General features: G+C 43.3%; 1 protein-coding gene across 3 annotated transcripts; it reads left to right on the top strand.

The window, feature by feature from the left end:
* Positions 1-1510: 1510 nt before the first annotated feature.
* LOC136473034 (probable 4-hydroxy-tetrahydrodipicolinate reductase 1, chloroplastic) lies at positions 1511-10810 on the top strand. Of its 3 annotated transcripts, XR_010762470.1 has the most exons (10): positions 1511-1825; positions 3799-4036; positions 4593-4726; positions 4821-4895; positions 5498-5599; positions 6252-6361; positions 6448-6535; positions 6623-6736; positions 8052-8099; positions 10744-10810. XR_010762470.1 is itself a non-coding variant. In XM_066470733.1 (9 exons), the coding sequence occupies exons 1-8, from the start codon at positions 1610-1612 to the stop codon at positions 6689-6691; spliced, it is 1032 nt and encodes a 343-aa protein (XP_066326830.1). In that variant the 5' UTR covers positions 1511-1609; the 3' UTR covers positions 6692-6736; positions 8052-8222. The 3 variants fall into 3 exon arrangements, 2 of the variants coding, with proteins under 2 accessions (XP_066326830.1, XP_066326829.1); XM_066470733.1 differs by lacking the exon at positions 10744-10810 and having other exon boundaries at positions 8052-8222; XM_066470732.1 differs by lacking the exons at positions 8052-8099; positions 10744-10810 and having other exon boundaries at positions 6623-6827.
* The last annotated feature ends 10362 nt before the right edge of the window (positions 10811-21172 follow it).

Below are 21172 nucleotides of genomic sequence, written 5' to 3'. Positions count from 1 at the left end.
GACGGCCCATCCAGAACACCTTGCATCTTGTACCCATTCTCCACCACCACCTCAGCCATGGATATATCGGAACCTTAGAGCACCCTAGTGTAGCGGGATCAGTGAGCAGGGTCGCGCAAGGGTATGAGAACATAGTGTGTCCTAGTATTCCTAGTATCAAACCTCCCCTTCAGTGTGAAATCACCGTCAAACTTTGCATTTAAACGGACACAAAGGTCATTGAAGCTATGAGGTTCATTAAACCATTTCAATTCTTCTTCCATATCCTCAAACATATCATCTTCTCTCCTAACACTTCATAAAAAAACTCTAACACAACAATCCATCTACAAAAGCATTTCAAGAAACTTCATCAAGTCGTCGAAATCATCGTACGTAATGTCCATAGTAATATTAATATCTATTCTAACTATAACTATACTAACTAATCTAATATTAATATCTATACAAGGCTAACTACAACAATTAATTATACTAAATACAATGTATAACTAGACTCACTAACTGTACTAACTAAACTAACTAACTTTACTATCTATACTAACTTACTATATTGCCTATACTAACTAAACTAATTAACTTTACTAACTATACTAACTATACTTTACTAATTATACTAACTTTATTTATTTTACAAAATTACTATACTAACAATGTTGATTCAATCAACAAATACACTAGGGGAGTACCTTACGGTCGCAGCGCTCGTCCTCGCGGCGGCGGCGCTCTAGACAGGGCCAGGAGGCGTGGGCGCTGGCCTCGGCGGCGGTGGCGGGTGGACACGGGATAGAGAGAAAGGCGTGCGACAGTTGGGAGCAGTGTACAACGCGGCAGTGAGGGCGGCGGCGATAGTCGCGGGCGCTGCAGTGAGGGCGATGGCAGGCGCGGTGGATAGTCGCCGTGCGTGGCCGGAGGGCACGGCGGTCGCTCGGAGGGGGTGGCGCGCTGGCATGTGGTCGCGGTGGGAGTAGTGCGCCGACGTGCGTGGCGCGGCAGGCAGGCGGCCAGGCGCGGCAGCCGACAAGCGGGCGGGCGCGTGCGGGCAGGCGGGCGGGCGCGGGCGTGCGTGCGGTGGGCAGGCATGAAGGCGTGGCGGGACTAGGTTGCGGGCCTTTAGCCGGCTCTGCCGCGCCACCGATCAGGGCGCGTCACTGCCGCGCTAAGATCGGTGACGCGGCAGACCCTGCCACGTCACTAGTCAGCGCCCCGGTCGTCGTCACGTCATCCCTCTCGCCGCGCCACCATGCATGGCGCGGCACAGACGTTTCACCACGCCAGGGAAATAGGCGCGGACAAAAGTGTTAGTTTTGAAAAAAAATAAAACAGTGTTAGATTTAAAATTAGTTTAAAAAAGTGTTAAAAATAATAAAAAAAAACCTCCATGCATCGATCTCTCTGGCATTTTGTTAGCGAAAGCCATCAGGCCCATCTTATCGCGGCCCAAGCCCAAACACGAACTAGTTAAAACCCTAGCGTTTACGCACAAACCCATCGCCATCCTCCCCGTTGTGCCACGCCTCGGAGCTATTCTCTTACGCTTCCCCCACTGCGGCGACCTCAATCCCTGCCTCCATCTTCAGCAATCAGCACATCACCTAAGCGCAACCAAATGCTCTCCGCCACCATCGCCGCGCACCCCGCCGCCGCCACAGCGCTGCGGCGAAGGTACCCGCTTCGCCCTCGCCAGCCACTCTGCGCTCCAATCGGCACGGCGGCGAAGAGGCAGTGGATGGCGACGGCGAGGCTCTCGGTCACAAACGCGCTCGCTAACCTATCCGTTGAGAGCGCTCCCGCGGCGCCTCCCAAGCTCTCGTTCCCGATACTGGTAAGGAAGTTTGGCTTGGCTCTACGTCGGTTGTGTATTGACGTTTCTATTATGTTAAGTTTAACTTAAGTATACCAATCTGGTGTTGGGATTGGAGAGGAGGACAAATGGTAAAATACTAAAATGGATGAACAAGTGATGACTGTTGGTGTTTTTCATTGCATTATTAGGGGATGATTTATTCTTCAAAAAAATAGTGGACGATTTGCTTTATTAAGGCAATATAAGACATACTAACTGCCTGTTCAGATAAAAAAAAAGCTTCATGTATTTCAGCATACTGATGGAGTAGCGGAGAGGCAATGGTAGTTTGATTTTTTGTATGTGGACTTGATATGAATCAAATTTTAGGTGTCTATTGAGCTTTCAGCATTTCAGCACCATACACTATGAGGCAATGTTGTGAATGAACTGATATAAGCAATATTAGCTGTACATAGGTGATTGAAGTCTGTTTAGAGCAATTAGGCAAATATACTATACTTTTATAATGAACCATGCGTACTTTGCTTCATGGAAATTAGTTGCATGTGGAACTCTTCAGATGATTGGTACTTCATTGGTTCCAAATTCTAGGTTGTTTTAGCTTTGTCCTTAGTCAAACTTCTCTAGTTTTGATCAAGTTTATAGAAAAATACACAAACATCTACAACATTGATTCATTAGGTACACAATGAAATATATTTTGATAGTGCACTTATTCGATATTGCAGATGTTAATATATTTTCCTTAAACTTTGCCAAAGTTAGGCAAGTTTGACTTAGGACAAACCTAAAATGACTTACTGAAACAGATGGATTACTATTTATATAAGAAATTTGATTATTTCCGTAGCCTCGGTTATTTGCCCATTGGTAAGTATCTTCCATAATTTTTTCAGTCTAGCCATTGGTGGTGAGTCTGTCAATTTCTGAAATATTAAAGAAAAATTGAGCAAAAAGGTTCGTCCTTTGTTTTTGTATCGTGGCTGGTGCTTCTAAGTTCCATGAACTCCTACTTAGGTGGCTTGCCCCAGATGCTTAGCATTGGGTGCTAGTCTGGTCGTCTTTCTAATTTTTCCCTTGTTGTGCCTGGGTCATTGAAACCTAAATGTGTGTGTGGTGTGTGTTTGGGTGGGGCTGTTTTAGTCTCACCCTGTTTGTACCTCTTTTCTCCCTTAATGAAATGACATGCACCTCTCGCGTCATTCGAGAAGAAAAAAAGGTCATACTTGGATGATACTTTCTCCATTCCAAAATGTTGCTACTGGCATAGCTACGTTAGGGCCATCCTGGGCTCTTGCTCCCCTTTGCCTGAATATACGCCTGCTGAAAGTCTGCATGGCGCTGCATGCCTGCATGCATGCTGAAATCCACTCCTCGCTGTCCCATATAGCCTATGAACTCTTTATGGCTCTCTTTGTTCAAACAAGCACTATACGCACACTTGCCACGCATCATCTCATGTTGAAGTTGTTTGCTTGTCTCCCTCACAGACAAGGCTACATGGCACGCAATAATAATAGCTAGCAGTAGCAGACGCTCATGCAACCTTGTTATCCTGCACTTGCTAGCAGCCGCACATGCTGAGTGGATCGCAACTCACAAGTATACTAATCTGCCACCGGTTATTGATTTGCCTAGTCTACTTTCATGTGCTTATTGTTTCTTGCGCTAGTTGTAGTTGTTCATTGCAGTCAGTTTAGTTTTACATAGAACTAGTACATTGAGTAAAGCACAGATGAATTGCTAGTGCATTGATGCACAGTGGTAAAGCAAATTGAAGGGGATTGTGCTTCCCTTGTGGGTGCATAGACTTAGGCCATACAGGGTGCATACATGGTGGAATTTTGATCATAATCACTGTTTTTACACTTTTGAAGAGGTGGATTTGCACCCTGTAAATGCTAATAAATTGCTTTGCGTTGATGCATGTGTGTTACTATGTTGTCGGAATTATATTTCACTTACTACAGCTCCATTTATTTGTGCAGGTGAATAGTTGCACTGGAAAAATGGGAAAGGCTGTTGCTGAAGCAGCTGTCTCGGCTGGTCTTCAGTTAGTTCCTGTATCATTCAGTGCCATGGAGGTCCCTGATGGAAAGATTGAAGTATGTGATAGAGAAATTTGTATTCATGACCCATCTGAAAGTGAAAAAATTCTTCCTTCCATTGTTAAGGAGTACCCAGATCTCATAGTTGTCGATTACACTGTGCCTGATGCTGTTAATGGTAAGTGTATTAGTAATTCCCATTGAAATTTATGTGTCTTTTCTTCTTTGTTAACATGCTCTGAAGAATTTTTTTTCTTCCATAGTCAATTCTGGATTACTTATGCTTATTACATTACCATTAGAAAAAGGGAACTGGTTCACTCAATCTGATATTTCCTGCCCATTTCTGATTTTGTGAATGAATATCCATGAGAAGTCTAATTTGTACTAATTAAGTAGTTTGTTAAATGATTTTTGAAAATGAATGAGGATCCAGGGATCTTATTATTGTTCTGTTGTTATTGCCTATATTATATTGCCATTGTGTAATAGAGAACGTGATTATCAAGTTAAAAAATTGTTTTCCTTTAGTGATACTACATAAAATAAGCACCTTGCTAGAAAACAAAATCTCGTTTTCTTTCATCTTATCTCAGGCTGCTCAAATTTAGGAGTATACATATATACTTATTTGTTATGACCATGAAAACAAAAAAAATTATGCCTCAATGTTCTTTATTTTCATATTATTATTCACCATTCTTGGTGCTTTTGATGGTTTATTTGGTATGCAGCCAACTCTGAACTCTATTGCAAATTGGGTTTGCCATTTGTAATGGGCACAACTGGTGGAAATAGGCAACTGTTGCACAAAACTGTGCATGATGCGAATATCTATGCTGTGATATCCCCACAGATGGGGAAGCAGGTACAATTATAATCATCACGTGGTCAGCACTTATTATCATCACGTGGATAACATTTGAACCTTTCTTGATTGTATAACTTCTTGATCTTTTTAGGTTGTTGCTTTTCTTGCTGCCATGGAAATTATGTCAGAGCAATTTCCTGGTGCATTTTCAGGTTACAAACTGGAGGTATAGTTTGATCTCTGCCATAGAAAAATTAATGTTGCTATTTTTCCTTAGTTCTAATACTAAAGCTTGAAAATGTTTTTTTCTTCATTATGGGCACAGTAAGTTTTTGCTAACACACAAGAGAATTACATATCATTTCATCAAGAAAGAAGAGAATACAAAGGGGAGTAGACACCCCCCCCCCCCCCCCCCCCCACCCCACAAAAAAAAACGCGCACCTAAGACACACACCCCTAAGGCAATTTATTTAAGGAAAAAAACCAAGCAGCAAGCCTATTCCAGTTGAAAAGCGGCCATCAACCACAAGCCAGCGGCTCTAGCCTGCTTGAAACGACCTGGCAAACATCTGCTGGAGACCTTTTGCTCTAACAGCACTCCATAGGATACACTCTTTAGTGACTGCTTGCAGCACCATTGTGACATTTGGTTTTGCCATTGAAGACAATCGTTCCGATGCTTCCAAGTTTCCCAAGCCACAATGATAATAAGTGAATTAAACCCCTTCCTTGTCTCCTTGAATAATGATGATTATTGTCCCAAAAGAATCATATCATCTCAGTCTTCAGAAAATTATTTTATGTTGAATTGGCACACCTCCACAGGTCATGGAGTCTCATCAAGCAACAAAATTGGACATTTCTGGGACTGCCAAGGCTGTTATCTCTTTCTTTCAGAAGTTGGGTGTATCGTTTGACATGAACGAGGTATTGCTTAAAAAATATTTACAGTCAATAAATTATCATGTTTTTTTTTCCTAACAATACTTGTGATGCTTCTCTAGGAAACAATACTCGTGCCAATGTCTTAATCTTGCTTTTCTACGTAGGCTTTTCAAGTTACATGAATCTCCTAGGAAACAATACTCGCAGCAAGCCTAGTTTGTTTCTGCTTATAAACGGATTCTTTGTGAAAAAATGCAAGAAATCAAACGCCTCATTTATCCCTGCTTTTGCTGACTGGTGCTTCAGAACTTTGAACTAGCAAAACCGAGAATTGGGACTCGAAAAAAATCCCCACGGTACAGCGATTATAAGCGAAGTGGGTCAATTATAAGCGGAAATAAACAGGGCCATTATGATTTAAATTTAATCCATCTTGTTAATCTAGTAGGCTTAGGTTGAGTATCACCCCCATCCTCCAAATTACCTGTACCAGACCTTTGTTGAGTGAGCTTGTCTGACTTCGTATTGTTTTGGTCTTCAGGTTTTGAATGCATCAATTCATAAACAGACAGTACTATGTGAAGATGTTCATTTGTTCTTTCTAATGCAGCATACCCAGCTTCGCTTACAGTGAAGAAATTTATGTTGCTTTAGCAAGTGTACTTTTCTCACACTTGTCTGCCTGTTGTTGTAGGTAAAGCAAGTTCGGGATCCTGAGGAGCAGGTAACCTTGGTAGGTGTCCCAGAAGAACATCTTGGGGGTCATGCCTTCCACATGTACCATCTCACATCACCTGATGGGACGTAGGTTTTCTTAACCCTTTTCTAGGCAATTTCTGTTTTAAGGCCTTGCATAGGGCTATGAGCAGCTAATCACCCTTGCATTGCAGAGTTTCGTTTGAGTTTCAGCACAATGTATGTGGCCGTTCAATATACGCAGAAGGAACTGTTGATGCTGCTATGTTTCTCTACACAAAGGTGAAGATCTTCAACGCTTTGTTGTTTCACGATGGTCCGAGGTTTTTACTGGAGGCAGGTAGAAGTTGACTTTCCATGCTATCGCAGATAAAATCGGGGGCGAGCAAGAAATTGTATGACATGATTGATGTCTTGAGAGAAGGGAACATGAGATGAGATCCATGCTGGCGTCAGATGAGTGCTTATGTACCAATTTGCAAGGTCAATTCCAATGCGAATTAGGCTACTTTTCCAATGTACCCTTCCCAATGTACCAATTTTCGTGTTAGTCGCTTGTAGTTTTGGATTGGCAGCTTCAATGGCAGAAAAAGTACCTGCTCAAGTCCCAAATTGATAGTACATAGATTTTACTATGCACCATGATATACACTATCTCTAGATCATAGTAAAAAATGATAGACCTAAAACAGGATCACTGACCATAGATCTAGCGTAGCGAGTCTACATGCTTTTGGAATAAACAGTGAGCGCTAGAACATCTACTAGTACAGGATAAGAGAGTGAGAGAGGGGTGAAGGGGGTGCAAACCATCGGCCGCCTTGGAGGAAGATAGGCTCGCCATCGTGGTGCTTGGTGGTGAAAGGCGACGGTGCAGTAGCGATGTCGTCTAGGGGTCAGTGTAGACGTCGTAGGGTAGCCTGGTGTCGTAGCAGTCACGCCAGTGATCGGTTAGGGTTTAGGACTGTAGGTGGGGTGCTAGGCGGCTCAGGCAAACCTCGTGCTTGGCGCCCTCGGCCCCCACCTCTTATTTATGGTGTTGTGCGACGGGGGCCCACCAACCATATTAGGGTTGGAGGTCCTCGATCAGGGCGCGGATCCAAGGGCCCAATTGATCGTTGGGTCAATTGGTAGAGATCAACTAACAATCCTTGATCTCACTTATAACTTAAATTTAACTTACTTTCTCTTGTTCACATTCCATCACAGATCAGTGCATAGAGCGTGCCTCATCGTCACGGTCTCTTGCCATTAGATTAAACAGCTACAATGCACCTCTCTGTTTTAAAACAGATTCTTAACTAGCCCCTTATGTCCAGGAATCATAGGCTTTTCCTTAACCCCATGCTGGCTAAGTGTTCTCTGAACACGCTGGGTGGTAAGCCTTTTATGAGCGGATCCACAATCATCTTTGCTGTTCTTATATGCTCAAGATTAATATATGATATCAGACTTTATCTTTTACAACATAATACTTTATGTCAATGTGTTTGGCAGCACCACTTGAGTTATTGTTGTGATCATAACATACTGTTGGATTATTATCGTAGTATAACTTGAGTGGTTTATGTATGTCGTCTACCACTTTCAATCTGGGCATGAATTTCTTTAGCCAATTCACCTGCCCTGTGGCCTCATAACATCGTACAAACTCGGCATACATTGTGGACGATGTAGTGATGGTTTGCTTTGAGCTTTTCCACGATATAGCTCCTCCTGCGAGAGTGAATATGTATCCTGGCGTGGACTTTCTTTCATCTTTCGCATAATCAGAATCTGTGTACCCCTTTATGTGCAGGGAATCAGATCTTCTGCACGTTAGCATGAGACCCTTCGTACCTTGTAGGTAATGCAAAATTTTCTTTACTAATTTCTAGTGTTCTATTTCTGGATGACTGTGATATCTGTCAAGCAACCCGGTAACATATGCTAAGTCATGGCGAATACACACTTGAGCATACTGTAAACTTTCGACAGCTGAACTATATAGAACCACTTTTATTTGATTGATCTCATATTGGTTCTTAGGACATTGAAATTCCCCATATCTGTCGTCCTTGACTATGGGAGCAGGTGATGACTTATAATTTTGCATACTGTATTTCTTTAAAACTTTTTCTAAGTATGCCTTTTGTGATAATCCTAGAACCCCCCTTTTTCTCTATCTCGTCGAGTCTATTCCTAGGACGAACGAAGCTTCACCGAGATCCTTTATATCAAACTTTGAGGATAAGAACTTCTTTGTTTCTAGTAGTAGATTAATATCACTGCTAGCGAGCAAGATGTCATCCACATACAAGACTAGAAAAATATATTATTCATTCTTGAACTTTGCATAAACACAATTGTTCTCTATATTTTCTTGAAACCTAAACTTTTTTATTGTACTATCAAACTTCAAATACCACTGTCTTGAAGCTTGTTTTAATTCGTAAATAGATTTCTTCAGACGACATCCCATGCATTCTTTTTCTTCCACAACAAAATATTTCGGTTGTGCCATGTAAACGTTTTCCTCCAAATCCCCGTTTAGGAACGCCGCCTTTACATCCATCTGATGTAATTCTAAGTCGTAATGTGCTACAAGCGCTATTATGATTCTAAAAGAATTATTACATGAGACTAGAGAAAATGTTTTATTGTAATCTATGTCTTCTCTTTGTGTGAAACCTTTCACCACAAATCACGCTTTAAACCTTTCTATATTTCCCTTGGAGTCATGTTTAGTTTTGTAGACCCATTTATAACCTACTGTCTTGGTTCCTTTAGGAATTGTTTCTAATTTCCAAACTTCGTTGGTTTTAATTGATTTCATTTCATCTTTCATGGCTTCAAGCCACTTGGATGAGTGAGCACTTCTCATGGTTTCTTCAAATGAGGTGGGATCATCCTCCATTTGAAATTCATCACATTCATAAACTTCATAATCATCAGGAATGGCTGATCTCCTGACTCACTTTGAGACCTTTTAGGGGCCTCGTTAGATGATGCTTGTTCTACATGAGGCTGTTGTTGCTCTCCCTCATGTGTGACAACGGGTTCTTGGGGATCCTGAAGGACAGGTTTCTCATGTTCATTCATTGGTGCCACAAGAGAACTAACAACAGGTGCTGTTACTACAGTGTCTTGCACTGTTGGTACAACAACAGGTAGCGTGAAGAAACTATAGGAGTGGGCACATATATCCGTTTCTCTTCAAAAACTTATTTTTCACGCTACCATGCTTCCCCTGATTATATCATCCTTCAAGAAGACAACATGTCTTCTTTCTATAAACTTCGTTTGTCTGTCAGGACAATAGAAGTCATAACCTTTTGACTTTTCTAGATAGCCAATGAAATGGCAGCTGACTGTCTTGGAGTCCAGCTTCCCTATATTTGGATTAAATACATTTGCCTCAGCTGGATAATCTCACACACGTAAATAGTTTAGTGAGGGTTTCTTTTCTGTCCACAACTCATACGGTGTCTTGGGCACCAACTTACTTGACACTCGATTAATAATATGAATGATAGTTTTTAACGTCTCCATCCATAAACTTATCGGTAAGGTAGAGTAACTTATCATGCTTCTCACCATATCCATTAAGGTACGATTGCGTCTTTCAGCTACTCCATTCTGCTGAGGCTCGCTCGGTGTAGAATACTAGGCTACTATGCCATTTTCTTATAAGTATCTTGCAAAAGGTCTAGGAACTTGGCCATATGGGGTGTGTCGACCGTAGTACTCTCTCCCACGGTCGGACCTTACTACCTTAATCTTTAAGTTGTGCTGATTCTCTACTTCAGCCTTGAATATTTTAAATTTATCAAATGCTTCTGATCTTTCTTTAACTGAATAAATATAGCCAAAACAAGAATAGTCATCTGTGAATGTTATGAATGAATCATAACCATCCACACTATTCATAGAAAAAGGACCACAGATGTCTGCGTGAACTATTTCTGAAATTCCCTACGCTTCGTTTGACATCTTTCTTTATTTTCTTAACATATTTTCCTTTTATGCAATTTATGCATTGTTCTAAATCTGGAAATTCTAAAGGTGGAAGAATTGATTTCTTAATCAATCACTTTATTCCCCCTCGAAATATGGCCTAAACGATAGTGCCATAATTTCAAAGATACATCATGCACTCTCTTTCGCTTATTTGTTGCGTTCATAAATGAGGAAGTATTTTCATTCTCAGTACTTACATCATTCACATTCTCAGAAAGTGATAATAAATAAAGCTTGTCTTGTCGGAATGCAAGACCAACACATTTATTATTATAAACGATCTGACATTTGCCATTACCGAAATGGCAATCATATCCATCGTCATCTAAACATGAAACACTTATTAAGTTTCTTCGTAAACAGGGTACAAATAAAACATCTAAAAGCTTAAGTAGAAAACCATCAACTAATTTTAGATAAAGATCTTCAATGGCTTCAACTTGAGCTTCAACTCTATTTGCTTCTTTAATTCTTCTTTCTCCTCTTTGTAGGGTCCTCCTCGTATGGAATCTCTGTAATGAATTTGTAACATGAACAGTTGCACCTGAATCAATCCACCAAGTAGATTTTGCATAACTTAAATACAGGGATTCATCTATGAATGTAATGAAATCCTCACCTATTTTCAGAAGGTTCTTCAGGAAGTCTAGACAGTCCCTCTAGGAGTGTCCATGCTTCTTGCACCATTTGCACTGATTCTTTTCAACTTGAGCATTATTGTTCTTTTGATTGTGCTCAGTCTGAAGGGCTTTCCCTTGAGGTTTGGCATTTTTATTGAAGTTCTTTTTCTTGTCCTTCACAAGGTTAACAGAGTCACCCTGTAAGGACTTTAACCTTTCTTCTTCTTGAACACACATTGCGATAAGCTTCTCTATGCCCCACTTGTTGGGCTGCATGTTGTAGTTAACAACGAAGGTTTCATATTCCTTTGGCAAGGAAGCAAAAACCAGATGAATCAGGAATTCATCCTTGAGCCCTAAATTCATTGGCTTCGGCTTCGAAGCCGTGTTGCTCATCTTTAATATGTGCTCTTTGATACCGCCACCAGTATATTTTTTATTGAATAATTTTTTGATCAATATACTAGCATAAGCCTTTGAGGAGCTAGTGAACTGACTCTCCACCTTTAGGTACTCCGTGGCGGTATCACAGTCTGGGATAGACCCCCTTATAGCATCTGAAATAGTGGACTTGGCCACCATCAAGCACTTGCGGTTCGAGATATCCCACTTCTTCCGATCAAGATCGTATTTCATTCTAATTTCCGCATGATCTCACCGTCGAGCAGTGAAATCAGCATCAGTCTCGTTTTCTGCCCTCACTGGGTCCACTGGCTCAATAGGACACGGGAAGGTAAGCGCTAAGTCATTCTCGGACAGCGCAAGTGTGAGCTCATACTTCTTTCACCATACTCTGTAATTGCCCCCTTCTAGAGGTGGTATGTGCGAGATGAATGCCATTGGGTTGAGTCCTGAAAAACACCATCAGAGATAGTGAGAAAATATGACATTATAATTGCATGCTTTAATTTAACGTTGGTCAAAATTAAAACATACAATATCCTTATACACTAATTCTACATCATCGTTGGGCAAAAATAGAATTAATGCGGGGAAAACTTATAATTAAACATTATAATATTGCTATTATCAGTGTTGGTAAGAAAAATAATAATATTATAATTTATTGATTAAAATTGACTACTCTTGAAATTAAACTCTCCCGTTGGTTCGAATTTAATTAGAAGATTATAAACTTTATAATTGCAGCGGAAACATGAATAAATAATAATTATCTACTTTTCAGAAGCATTTTCTCGTTCATATCTATTTTCTGGAAAAAAGTAACACGTTGGTGTAATTTTACCAGAAATTTTAAACCTTCGAAATTCATCAAAATTCATTTAAATCTGCTTCTAAAAATTAAATAAACTTTAAATCATTTCTTGCTGTTCATTCTAGCCTGGCATGCAGCAACAGTAAACGGCCCAGCAGCAACAGTGCGTGGCCTGGCCTGCAGCAGCTCGCGCTCGAGGCACCTCCCCCGCGCCCAGGCCGCAACCTGGGCCTAGGCCGGCAAAGTCGCCCGCTACGCTTGCCCGCCTGGGCCGATTTCGGTCCAGCGAATGGTGACCGTCGGATCGCATCCAACGGCTGCGCGCGTGGATCGGTTATATAAAAGTCGACGCCGCGGTGACCCTGGGAAAACCCTAGCCATTCGCTTCTGCTCTTTCTCTCTCTTCGCCTCGCTCCTTTCTCTCCTCAGCGCAGCAGCAACTCACGACCGAGCGAAGACGAGAGCGAAGATGGTGTCGTCATCGGTCCTCTCGTCGCCGTGCACGCTCCGTAGCGGGTGAGCGCGTCGTCGTCGAGCGGTTTAGGCTGCGGTGCCCTGATCCCCACGCGCGCTGTAGTGAGGAGCTTCCTAAACCCTAGATCTGACCCGACCGCTTCTCCTTCTCTCTCAGCCCTACGACTACACCGAGTGAGGCGAGGCGATGACGGTGCCGTCGCCGGCCCCCTCGCCAGCGCACGCGGTCCCCAGTGGGTGAGCGCGCCGTCGTCGAGCGGCCTGGCCGCGGTGCCCTAGCCGCGGCGCCCTTGGCCAGAGCACGCGCCCGCTCAACGTGTGGCTAAGGCTGGACGAAAAACTCGAAGCTCGTTAGCTCGCTCGGCTCGTGGCTGGCTCGACTCGGCTCGGCTCGACTCGTTATGATAACGAGCCGAGCCGAGCCAAGATTTTAGCTCGTTAGCTATAACGAGCCAACTCGAGCCAGCTCGCGAGCCGCTCGCGAGCTAAACGAGCAAGCTTTCAGGAAAAAAAGTATCAAAACTTGTATTAGTTTTTGTATTACTTCATGTCTTGCACTTTACAATTGACTGGTAACTGGTCTAGACCCTATAAATTGACTGGTAACTGGTCTAGATGCATTTCTTTTGTATTATTATTATTCTCAAACTTTAGATAAATGCAAATATTATATTTTGTGTATTTTTTATACCTGGCTCGCGAGCTTAACGAGCCAGCTCGAGCTTTTAACGAGCCGAGCCGAGCTGGCTTTCTGGCTCGTTAGGATAACGAGCCGAGCCGAGCTAGCTCGTTATCTTAACGAGCCAGAACGAGCCGAGCCCAAACGAGCCGAGCCGGCTCGTTATCCAGGGCTACGTGTGGCGGTGGCTCAACCCTTCTTGCGCGTCGACGAGGCGGCAGCGCGGTGCAGCGGTGAAGTTGGCCTCTTACCCTTCCCCTTTTCTTCTCTGATGTGGATCTTTCTTTGTTTTCTTCTCGGATCTATCCGATTTAGGGTTGGGGATGGGGTTTGGATCGAGATTAGGGTTAGGGTTTCCTTACTGTTCATCTTCCCCGAGTGGTTCACGTGGGTTAGGGTTAGGGTTTGAGTTGTTGTTCAGAAACAAAACTCTTTCTTACTGTTTTTCTTCATCCAATTTCGATGAACCCTCTGTTTAGATCTAAAACCGAATCTATCATCTCTTTCTAAATGCTGCTACCCCACTTTCTTATCTGATAGGCTAGATCTACACCTAGTTAGGCTATGATACCATTGATAGACCTAAAACATGATCACTAGCCACAGATCTAGCGAGTCTACTTGCTTTTGGAATAAACAGTGAGCGCTCGAACATCTACTAGTACAGGACAAGAGAAAGAGTGAGAGAGAGAGGGGTGAAGGGGGTGCAAAACATCGGCCTCCTTTGAGGAAGACGGGCTCGCCATCGCGGTGCTTGGTGGTGAAAGGCGACGATGCAGCAGCGGTGCCGTCTAGGGGTCGGTGTAGACGTCGCAGGGTAGCCCGGTGTCGTAGCAGCCCTCCGGCGTGATGTAGAGGTGGTGGCGGCGCTTCCCGTCGCTGGCAGCGCCCCCTCTGTGATCAGTTAGGGTTTAGGACTGTAGGTGGGGTGCTAGGCGGCTCAGGCGAACCTCGTGCTTGGTGCCCCCAGCCCCCACCTCCTATTTATGACGCTGTGCGACGGGGGTCCACCAACCATATTAGGGTTGGACGCCCCCGATCAGGACATGGATCTAAGGGCCCAATTGGCTGGTGGAGATCAACTAACAAAAAAAACTGTGTATCTAGGAAAGCCAAAACGAATTACAATTTGATATGGAGTGGGTAATGGTTAGGGACTTCCTGCTCCGAGTCACATCTAGCCAAGGATGTTTTCTCAGTTTTAGTAACTTTGTCACACCCGTGGCTGCTGGTGAGGTCAACCCAGGGACGGTTGCCTTTCTGACTTTTGGGACGACATACCATCTGATCTTCCACCTAGATCTCATAGTTGGTTGGCTCACCTGTCAGCTAAAGCACATAAAGTTGACACCTTACTTCTTCATCACGGATTACATTTCCACCTGTCAGCTATGCACTTAAACTTGTCCCCAGGCAACGACATGACATGCATAACCTTGTGCAGTTTTCTGGGCATCAGGTTCCATGTTTAAAATCACTCCATCCTCTTCGCGGTCACAAAAATGAATGCTATGAATCTGAATCGTTCTTGTTAAGAAGAAATCTGTTAAGAAGGGAATGGACCAATGGAGAATGGTGATCACATCCACACCCATCGAAGCCACGGATCCTACCCACGGATTAGTGACTAGGATTAGTTTTTAACCATAGATCTAATCCTATAGTTACTGTTCAACATGTAAAAACACCGAGTTCCTGAACCGACGCCTTCACGTCCTTTTAGATTGTACTTAAACCAAATCAATCAAAATGTTAAGATCAGTTTATTCATTTCTTTCTTGTTGTCGATTACATATCCTCAGATATGTTATAAGCATGCTCTCAAGAAGATCGAGAAGGACAACCCCGTCCATAGAAATCAGAGGGATGTGCTCGTCCTCTCCAAATGATGCTGCTTCCTTCGGCCACGCTTTCGTCTTCTTTCTTTCGGCTGTGAGCGCTCCAGCGGGGTGGATGGCCTTAGCCCCCGGCACGAGCTCTGCCCTAGCACGATCCGGTGAGCTCCACCCCGCCTTGACCTTGGACCTGGCGGGCGGACAGTTGCGACGGGTGGCTGCAAGCTGCCGGACGAGAATGACGACAGACGAGGCGGCTAGGGCCAGGGACGGTGGTGCATGGACCGAGGAAGAACTCAAATACAGAATAAGGAAGATGAGATCATTTCATCAGAAAAAAATGAATCCGTTCAGTCTCTCCTTATCCCAAACCGAACGCAACCTTACAAAGCATCTTCTCGACAGAAAGACTACGCCCACCGGCGACCGCCTTCATGACATGACTCGTTCTCGGTCGCGGTCGTGAGTTCTCCATCCAGCAGTCAGCGTCGAAACCCAGTTTAGGGTCGTGGAGAATAATCACGATCGAAGCCTGGGAGGGTGACATTGTGAAAACACTTACGTGTAGGAGTTTTTTTTTTATAGCCTCTCATCTGGGTACAACTGTAGAATATGTTCATGCACGAACACACACCCCACACACACCACGCACACCCCACGCGTACACAACCAGGTCTACAACTACACGTAGATAGGAAGATCGCGTCCTTCTTGAGATCACCGGAATCACCAATGGCTCCGTAGGCGACGGACGCGTCGCAATCCCTTTATGGCTCCACGCGATAGAGGTTGTAGATAATTTCTGGAAATAAATCCCGATGAGAGACATGAGTCGAATTCAAGATTCCAACTCACGCCGGCAGCGAACACACTTGGCTCAGCTAGCCACCCGAGCCCAGCTCGGTTCTCCTAACGTGTAGGAGTTGTTGCTACACAAAACGATAGCGGCCGGGCTGCACTGAAGATGTGATATTCTGTTGCGGAAAAGGCCTAGTCTAGCGTGACCCAACCATGTACGAGCTTTCAGAACATTTTGGTGTGCCTAAGGCCGCCATTCCCAGCGAACATTTCATAGTTGTAAGCAACAAAGTATTTGGTTAATTGATGGTTGAAGCAGGTCATGTAGTTTAGAGTTTTCCATTAAATATCTGCTACATCTTTTAAAAAAACAAACTTGCTAGCGCCCGGACGTCCTGGGCGCTAGCGTCAGCCGGTGCCCCACGCCCCCACGCTGCCTATTTTTTCGTGTGCCTCTCCACGTGGGCCCCCTATGCCTACGCTCAGTTTCTCTAAGCTCGCTCGGCGGCGCCCTAGCAGTGGGCCCGTGCTGCCCGTACGTCACCTAGCGGTTGCAGTAGGTGGCCACGATGGGTGGGTCTTATTATAACATGTGCAACACCATATCTACTTTTGCAATACCAAGGTGAAACACTTGCAACATACGTTCGAAAACAACTAAAACACTTCTAACATATGTCTGAAACACTTGAAAAGCTATTACAAACATATGCAACATTCTGATAAAATACTTGCAACGGACATATGAAACACTTGAAAACACTTGAAACATACGCTTGCAACATGCATGTATATGCAACATCCAGATGGAAACACTTGCAACGTACATCTGATATAGATGAAACGTTGGGAATATACACTTGAAACATATGTGTATAGCCATTGCAACATGTGCAACATCTCAATCTACTTTTGTAACATCGATATAAACACACTTGCAACAACTCTTGAAACATACGTTTGCAACATGCTCTTTCAGCGCAAACATCCCCTTGCTGCTTCGGTGAATGGAGGCTCATCGGCGCGTGGAGGTCACCGGTGTGCTCACCGGCAACGCAGAGCTAGGCAACGGTGCAGAGGGCTGGTGTGGGGGCAACACGGGTGGTGGTGCGCGTAGAGGACGGGTGGGTGGCGCATGAAGGTCACTACTTTGCTCGCCGACGGCGTGGAGCTCGCCGGCAACACGGATCTCGGCGGCAACATACAGAGGGCCGGGTGGGGGCGGCGGTGGCAAAGAGGGCGGGTGGCGCAGAGAGTGGGTGGAGCATGCGGATATTGGACGCTCGGGTTAGAGCATTTTCGTTAAAAAATGCTAGCACGACATTATTTATTTCCAACTGTTTACACCAAAATTTGGTAAGCTTATCCTGGAAAGGAAGAGATCGGCCGATGATGTCAAAAGCGAGAGAGTTTCCTAATTAAAGGATATTTATGGACCGGCCAAGAAATATTATTTAATTAATTTGAGAGAGACATGACGTCCAGGTGCATATTAGGATGAAAGAAACAATGACACGTATCAAACAAGGAAGCTTCATCAGCAATGATTCTACATAAGGGAAATTAGAGTCCATGTATCTTGGTATTTCTTTTTATCTAGTCATGTTAGTTTAGGACTCTTATCAGCCCAGGGTATAAATATAAACCCTCGGCTATTGTATCAAACACACAATCAATCAAATACAAGTCATTTACTTTTTTCGGCTCCGGCCACCCCTTAGGAGTAGGAGTAGAGTAGATCTCAGCGACTTCTTCAGCAAGTACGGCTGCATCGATCCGATCGACCTCCACTGTTTGTCTGTAAGTACCATCATGGCTCATACCTCTATTCGTATGGCTGCATCGATCCGGTCGACCCCCACTGTGACTCTGGTCTAAGTTAGTTATCAACTCTTGTCTAGTTCAAGTATGGCTGCATCGATCCGGTCGACCTCCACTGCTCGAACTAGATTAAGGTCAAGTTATCGGCTCTATCTAAGGGTGGCGTTCCTTCGGATAGATTCATTAAGTTACCGATATTGCTTATTGCTTCTATTATTTATTTAATTACAACAATATCACTTCGTCCGATTGGGATTGGTTTGGTCTAGATCAGCCTTATATCCTTTTTAACCCATCGTTTGTTAATCTAAAACTGATCTAATCTGTACTTTAAATGATGAGTTATGTTTTATTGGCTATTTTACATCAATTTTGATCGTGCATAGCATCTGGTTAAGACGTGTTTGATCTTAAGTAGATCTATTGGTTAGCGAAAACTATTCCATGGCCCGTTATCACGGCCTGTGTGATTCTACCTCACACCCCATTGTTAGCACCGTGGAGTATGAATTGTTATTTGGTAGATCTGTTCTTGAAAGGGCATGAACTTAACTGTGCGCTATGCCTAAATCGGTTGTTTTAGCCGATATCAAGCGCTTTCACGAACAGTTCGCATCAAAAGATCGTTGAAGTAGCGATAAGTTGAAAGATGTGTTAGCCCCATGATCTTATTATTGTATTATGGTCTACATGATTCTGCTTCATGCCCCATTGATATTAGTAATAAGTTAGGGTTGTCGAGTCTATTGTTTCTACGGCCTGCATGATTCTGCCTCATGCCCCACTAGTCATAGCGATAGATGAGATCTAATATGTTCATTAGATTTATTTCTATTAAATGGTTGAATGATGATGAACTGTTTCTTTTATAAAGGAGTTCGGTTACTTGCAATCATTGGCTTAGCATAAACCAATCATTGTTGACATCGTATTGCCATTGATTAATATTTACTCAAATAACGACATTTATCTTGAATGATAACTGATTCTTCTTGTACAACTCAATGAGCTTTAACCGATTTATTCTTATGAATATGCTAAAATTGACTATTTAGTCGATCTCCTTTCATATCGGCTCTTAGAGCCGCACATTCAGGACTATCTGATAATACTAGCAAGTTCCGCCCTTAATTACTGATAAACTTTCTCTCCTTATCAATTGTATGGTCAAATTGACTAGCACGTCTCAGGAGGAGTGCGCAGGATCGACCACCCTTGCGCTGAAGCTAGGCGGATCTCCAGCTCCATCGAGTGGACCCTTTCGGCTTGCTACGTGTGTTCTTGGCACGGGACAAAATTCTATGTCGACACGTTTCTAGCACGCTCGATGGGACCCCACAATCGTCATGACGGTTCACAACAACAACGACATCCTTATGCTGCATTATGAAGATCTACCTGATGGGGATAAGCGTATTATCAGCAAAGCTACAGAAGAGTTTCAGAATAAGTGTTTGTTATCCTACACCAAAACATGTGGCAACACAATTGTTCAAAAATTTCCACTACCAAGAGTTCTATTATACGGACAGCCGGATACAACTGAAGATGAAGACAGGCGTTTCTTTAAGGAACCTGTAGACAAATTTGTTCGTGATGCCATATCAAGCCATAACAAAGCTTTCTTGGACATATTCCACTATGCCATGAAAGAGACGATTCATGGGTTTCTAGTTGGTCAAGGTGGGCCGGCTTATTACAATATTCCAGATCCGTTGACCCAAGGGACTAGTCAAGCCGGTATTAGCCATCAAGAAGCAACACCAACTAGTAGTGGTGATGTCCAGACAGTTCAGGATTCATCTAAACAAACTCAAAGAACTACTGCAAATCAGACATAGTACAATCCTGGACCATCAATACAGCATGTGCAACAGCCGTCGGAGCAAAGTCAGAACCAGATGATCAATTTTGGTACATTAGGCCACATACCGTCATCGGCTCAAAAAATAGCACCATCAATGCATAGGATCCGTAGAGATATAGATCCTTATGTCTACAATCAGAGACTTCAAACAGCGAGCCAACAAAGAACCTAGCAGATCGAAATTCCACAAGGGTATCACTATGGCATGGATTATAACACCCTTCTCATGATGCCAAATCTAGGATATCAAGGTACATAAGATTTCAATCTACAGATAAGTCAGCAGGTGTAGAGAAATCCAAATTCAAATGCTGACGAGTTGTTGCTGAGGGTGACCGAGATGATGAAGAATCAGTTCGGTCTGAAGCCAAAAGGGCTGATCTTTTCGTACAAACGCCCATATCCAGAATGATATGATTTGGTCGCTCTTCCCATAAATTACAGGCTTCCAGAGTTTGCTAAGTTCACTGGCCAAGACAGTATAAGCACGATAGAACATGTCAGTCGGTATCTTACACAATTGGGCAAAGCATCAGTTGAGGGTGTCCATCGAGTTCGTTTCTTCTCCTTGTCCTTATCAGGGCTAGCCTTCACTTAGTTTTCATCACTACCAGTCAATTTCATTGCCAATTGGGCTAACCTAGAGAAGAAATTTCATACATATTTTTACAATAGGACTGGAGAAAAGAAGATTACCGATCTGACAACTATAAGACAAAAGACTAATAAATCGAGCACTGAGTTTCTTCAGAGGTTCCAAGAGACTAGGAATTTGTGCTTCTCCTTAAACTTGGCTGATGATCAACTAGCTGCTTTAGCTATTCAAGGAATGTTGTTAATGTGGAAAGAAAAGCTATTGCAACAAGAATTTAACAACTTGGGTCAATTGGCTCAACGAGTGGCAGTGCTCAATAGCCAATTTCAGAGTATACGCAGAGATACCCGATTTCAGAAGAGTACCACAGTAGCTGAAGCTTATGATCCATACTTAGTCAATGACGGCTATGAAGATGAAGAAGAAGAGGTTGTTGCGGCTGAATGGAATTGGGGCAAGAAGACAATAATGGTGCCAAATCCTTGGGGAAGAGGAGTCGAGGAGACCTATGACTTTGATGTCACCAAATTAGATAAGCTCTTTGATTTCTTGCTTGAGAAAGGGTAGATCAAGTTACCCGATGGTCATGTCATGTTGCCCCCTGATTAGTTGAAGAATAAGAAGTTCTATAAGTTCCATAATGCTATTTCTCATTCCACCAGCGAATGTAGAATTTTTTGGCAACATATACAGAGGGCTATTCAGCAGGGGAGGCTCAAATTTGATACGCCTTAGAAAATGAAAGTTGATGATAATCCTTTCCCAGGAGATCAAAACATGGTTGATGCTAGGCTACTCAAAGGAAAGACTAAGGTCCTAATATCAACAAAATCAAAAGAAGTTGGAATAGTCGATCCCAAGATGTAAATATTGGCTGACGAGTATAGAGAGATTAGAAGATGTTGTGCGGAGCAAAAGAGCCGATACAAGCAGGGGAGACGTCAAAAGCAGGGACGACAAAGTCGCGAGTTACATCTCAGATTCTGTTGCATAAGTGGTAGTGGCAGAAGGAAAA

The sequence above is a fragment of the Miscanthus floridulus genome, chromosome 8 (assembly GCF_019320115.1).
Source record: "Miscanthus floridulus cultivar M001 chromosome 8, ASM1932011v1, whole genome shotgun sequence".
Lineage (NCBI taxonomy): Eukaryota > Viridiplantae > Streptophyta > Magnoliopsida > Poales > Poaceae > Miscanthus > Miscanthus floridulus.
This window is presented reverse-complemented; position numbering and strand designations above follow the sequence as displayed.

Coding starts and splice junctions, on each gene's coding strand:
- LOC136473034 (XM_066470733.1), top strand. CDS start 1,610: ATGCTCTCCGCCACCATCGCCGCGCACCCCGCCGCCGCCACAGCGCTG. Junction 1,826..3,798: donor AGCTCTCGTTCCCGATACTG/GTAAGGAAGTTT, acceptor TTATTTGTGCAG/GTGAATAGTTGCACTGGAAA. Junction 4,896..5,497: donor TTTCAGGTTACAAACTGGAG/GTATAGTTTGAT, acceptor ACACCTCCACAG/GTCATGGAGTCTCATCAAGC.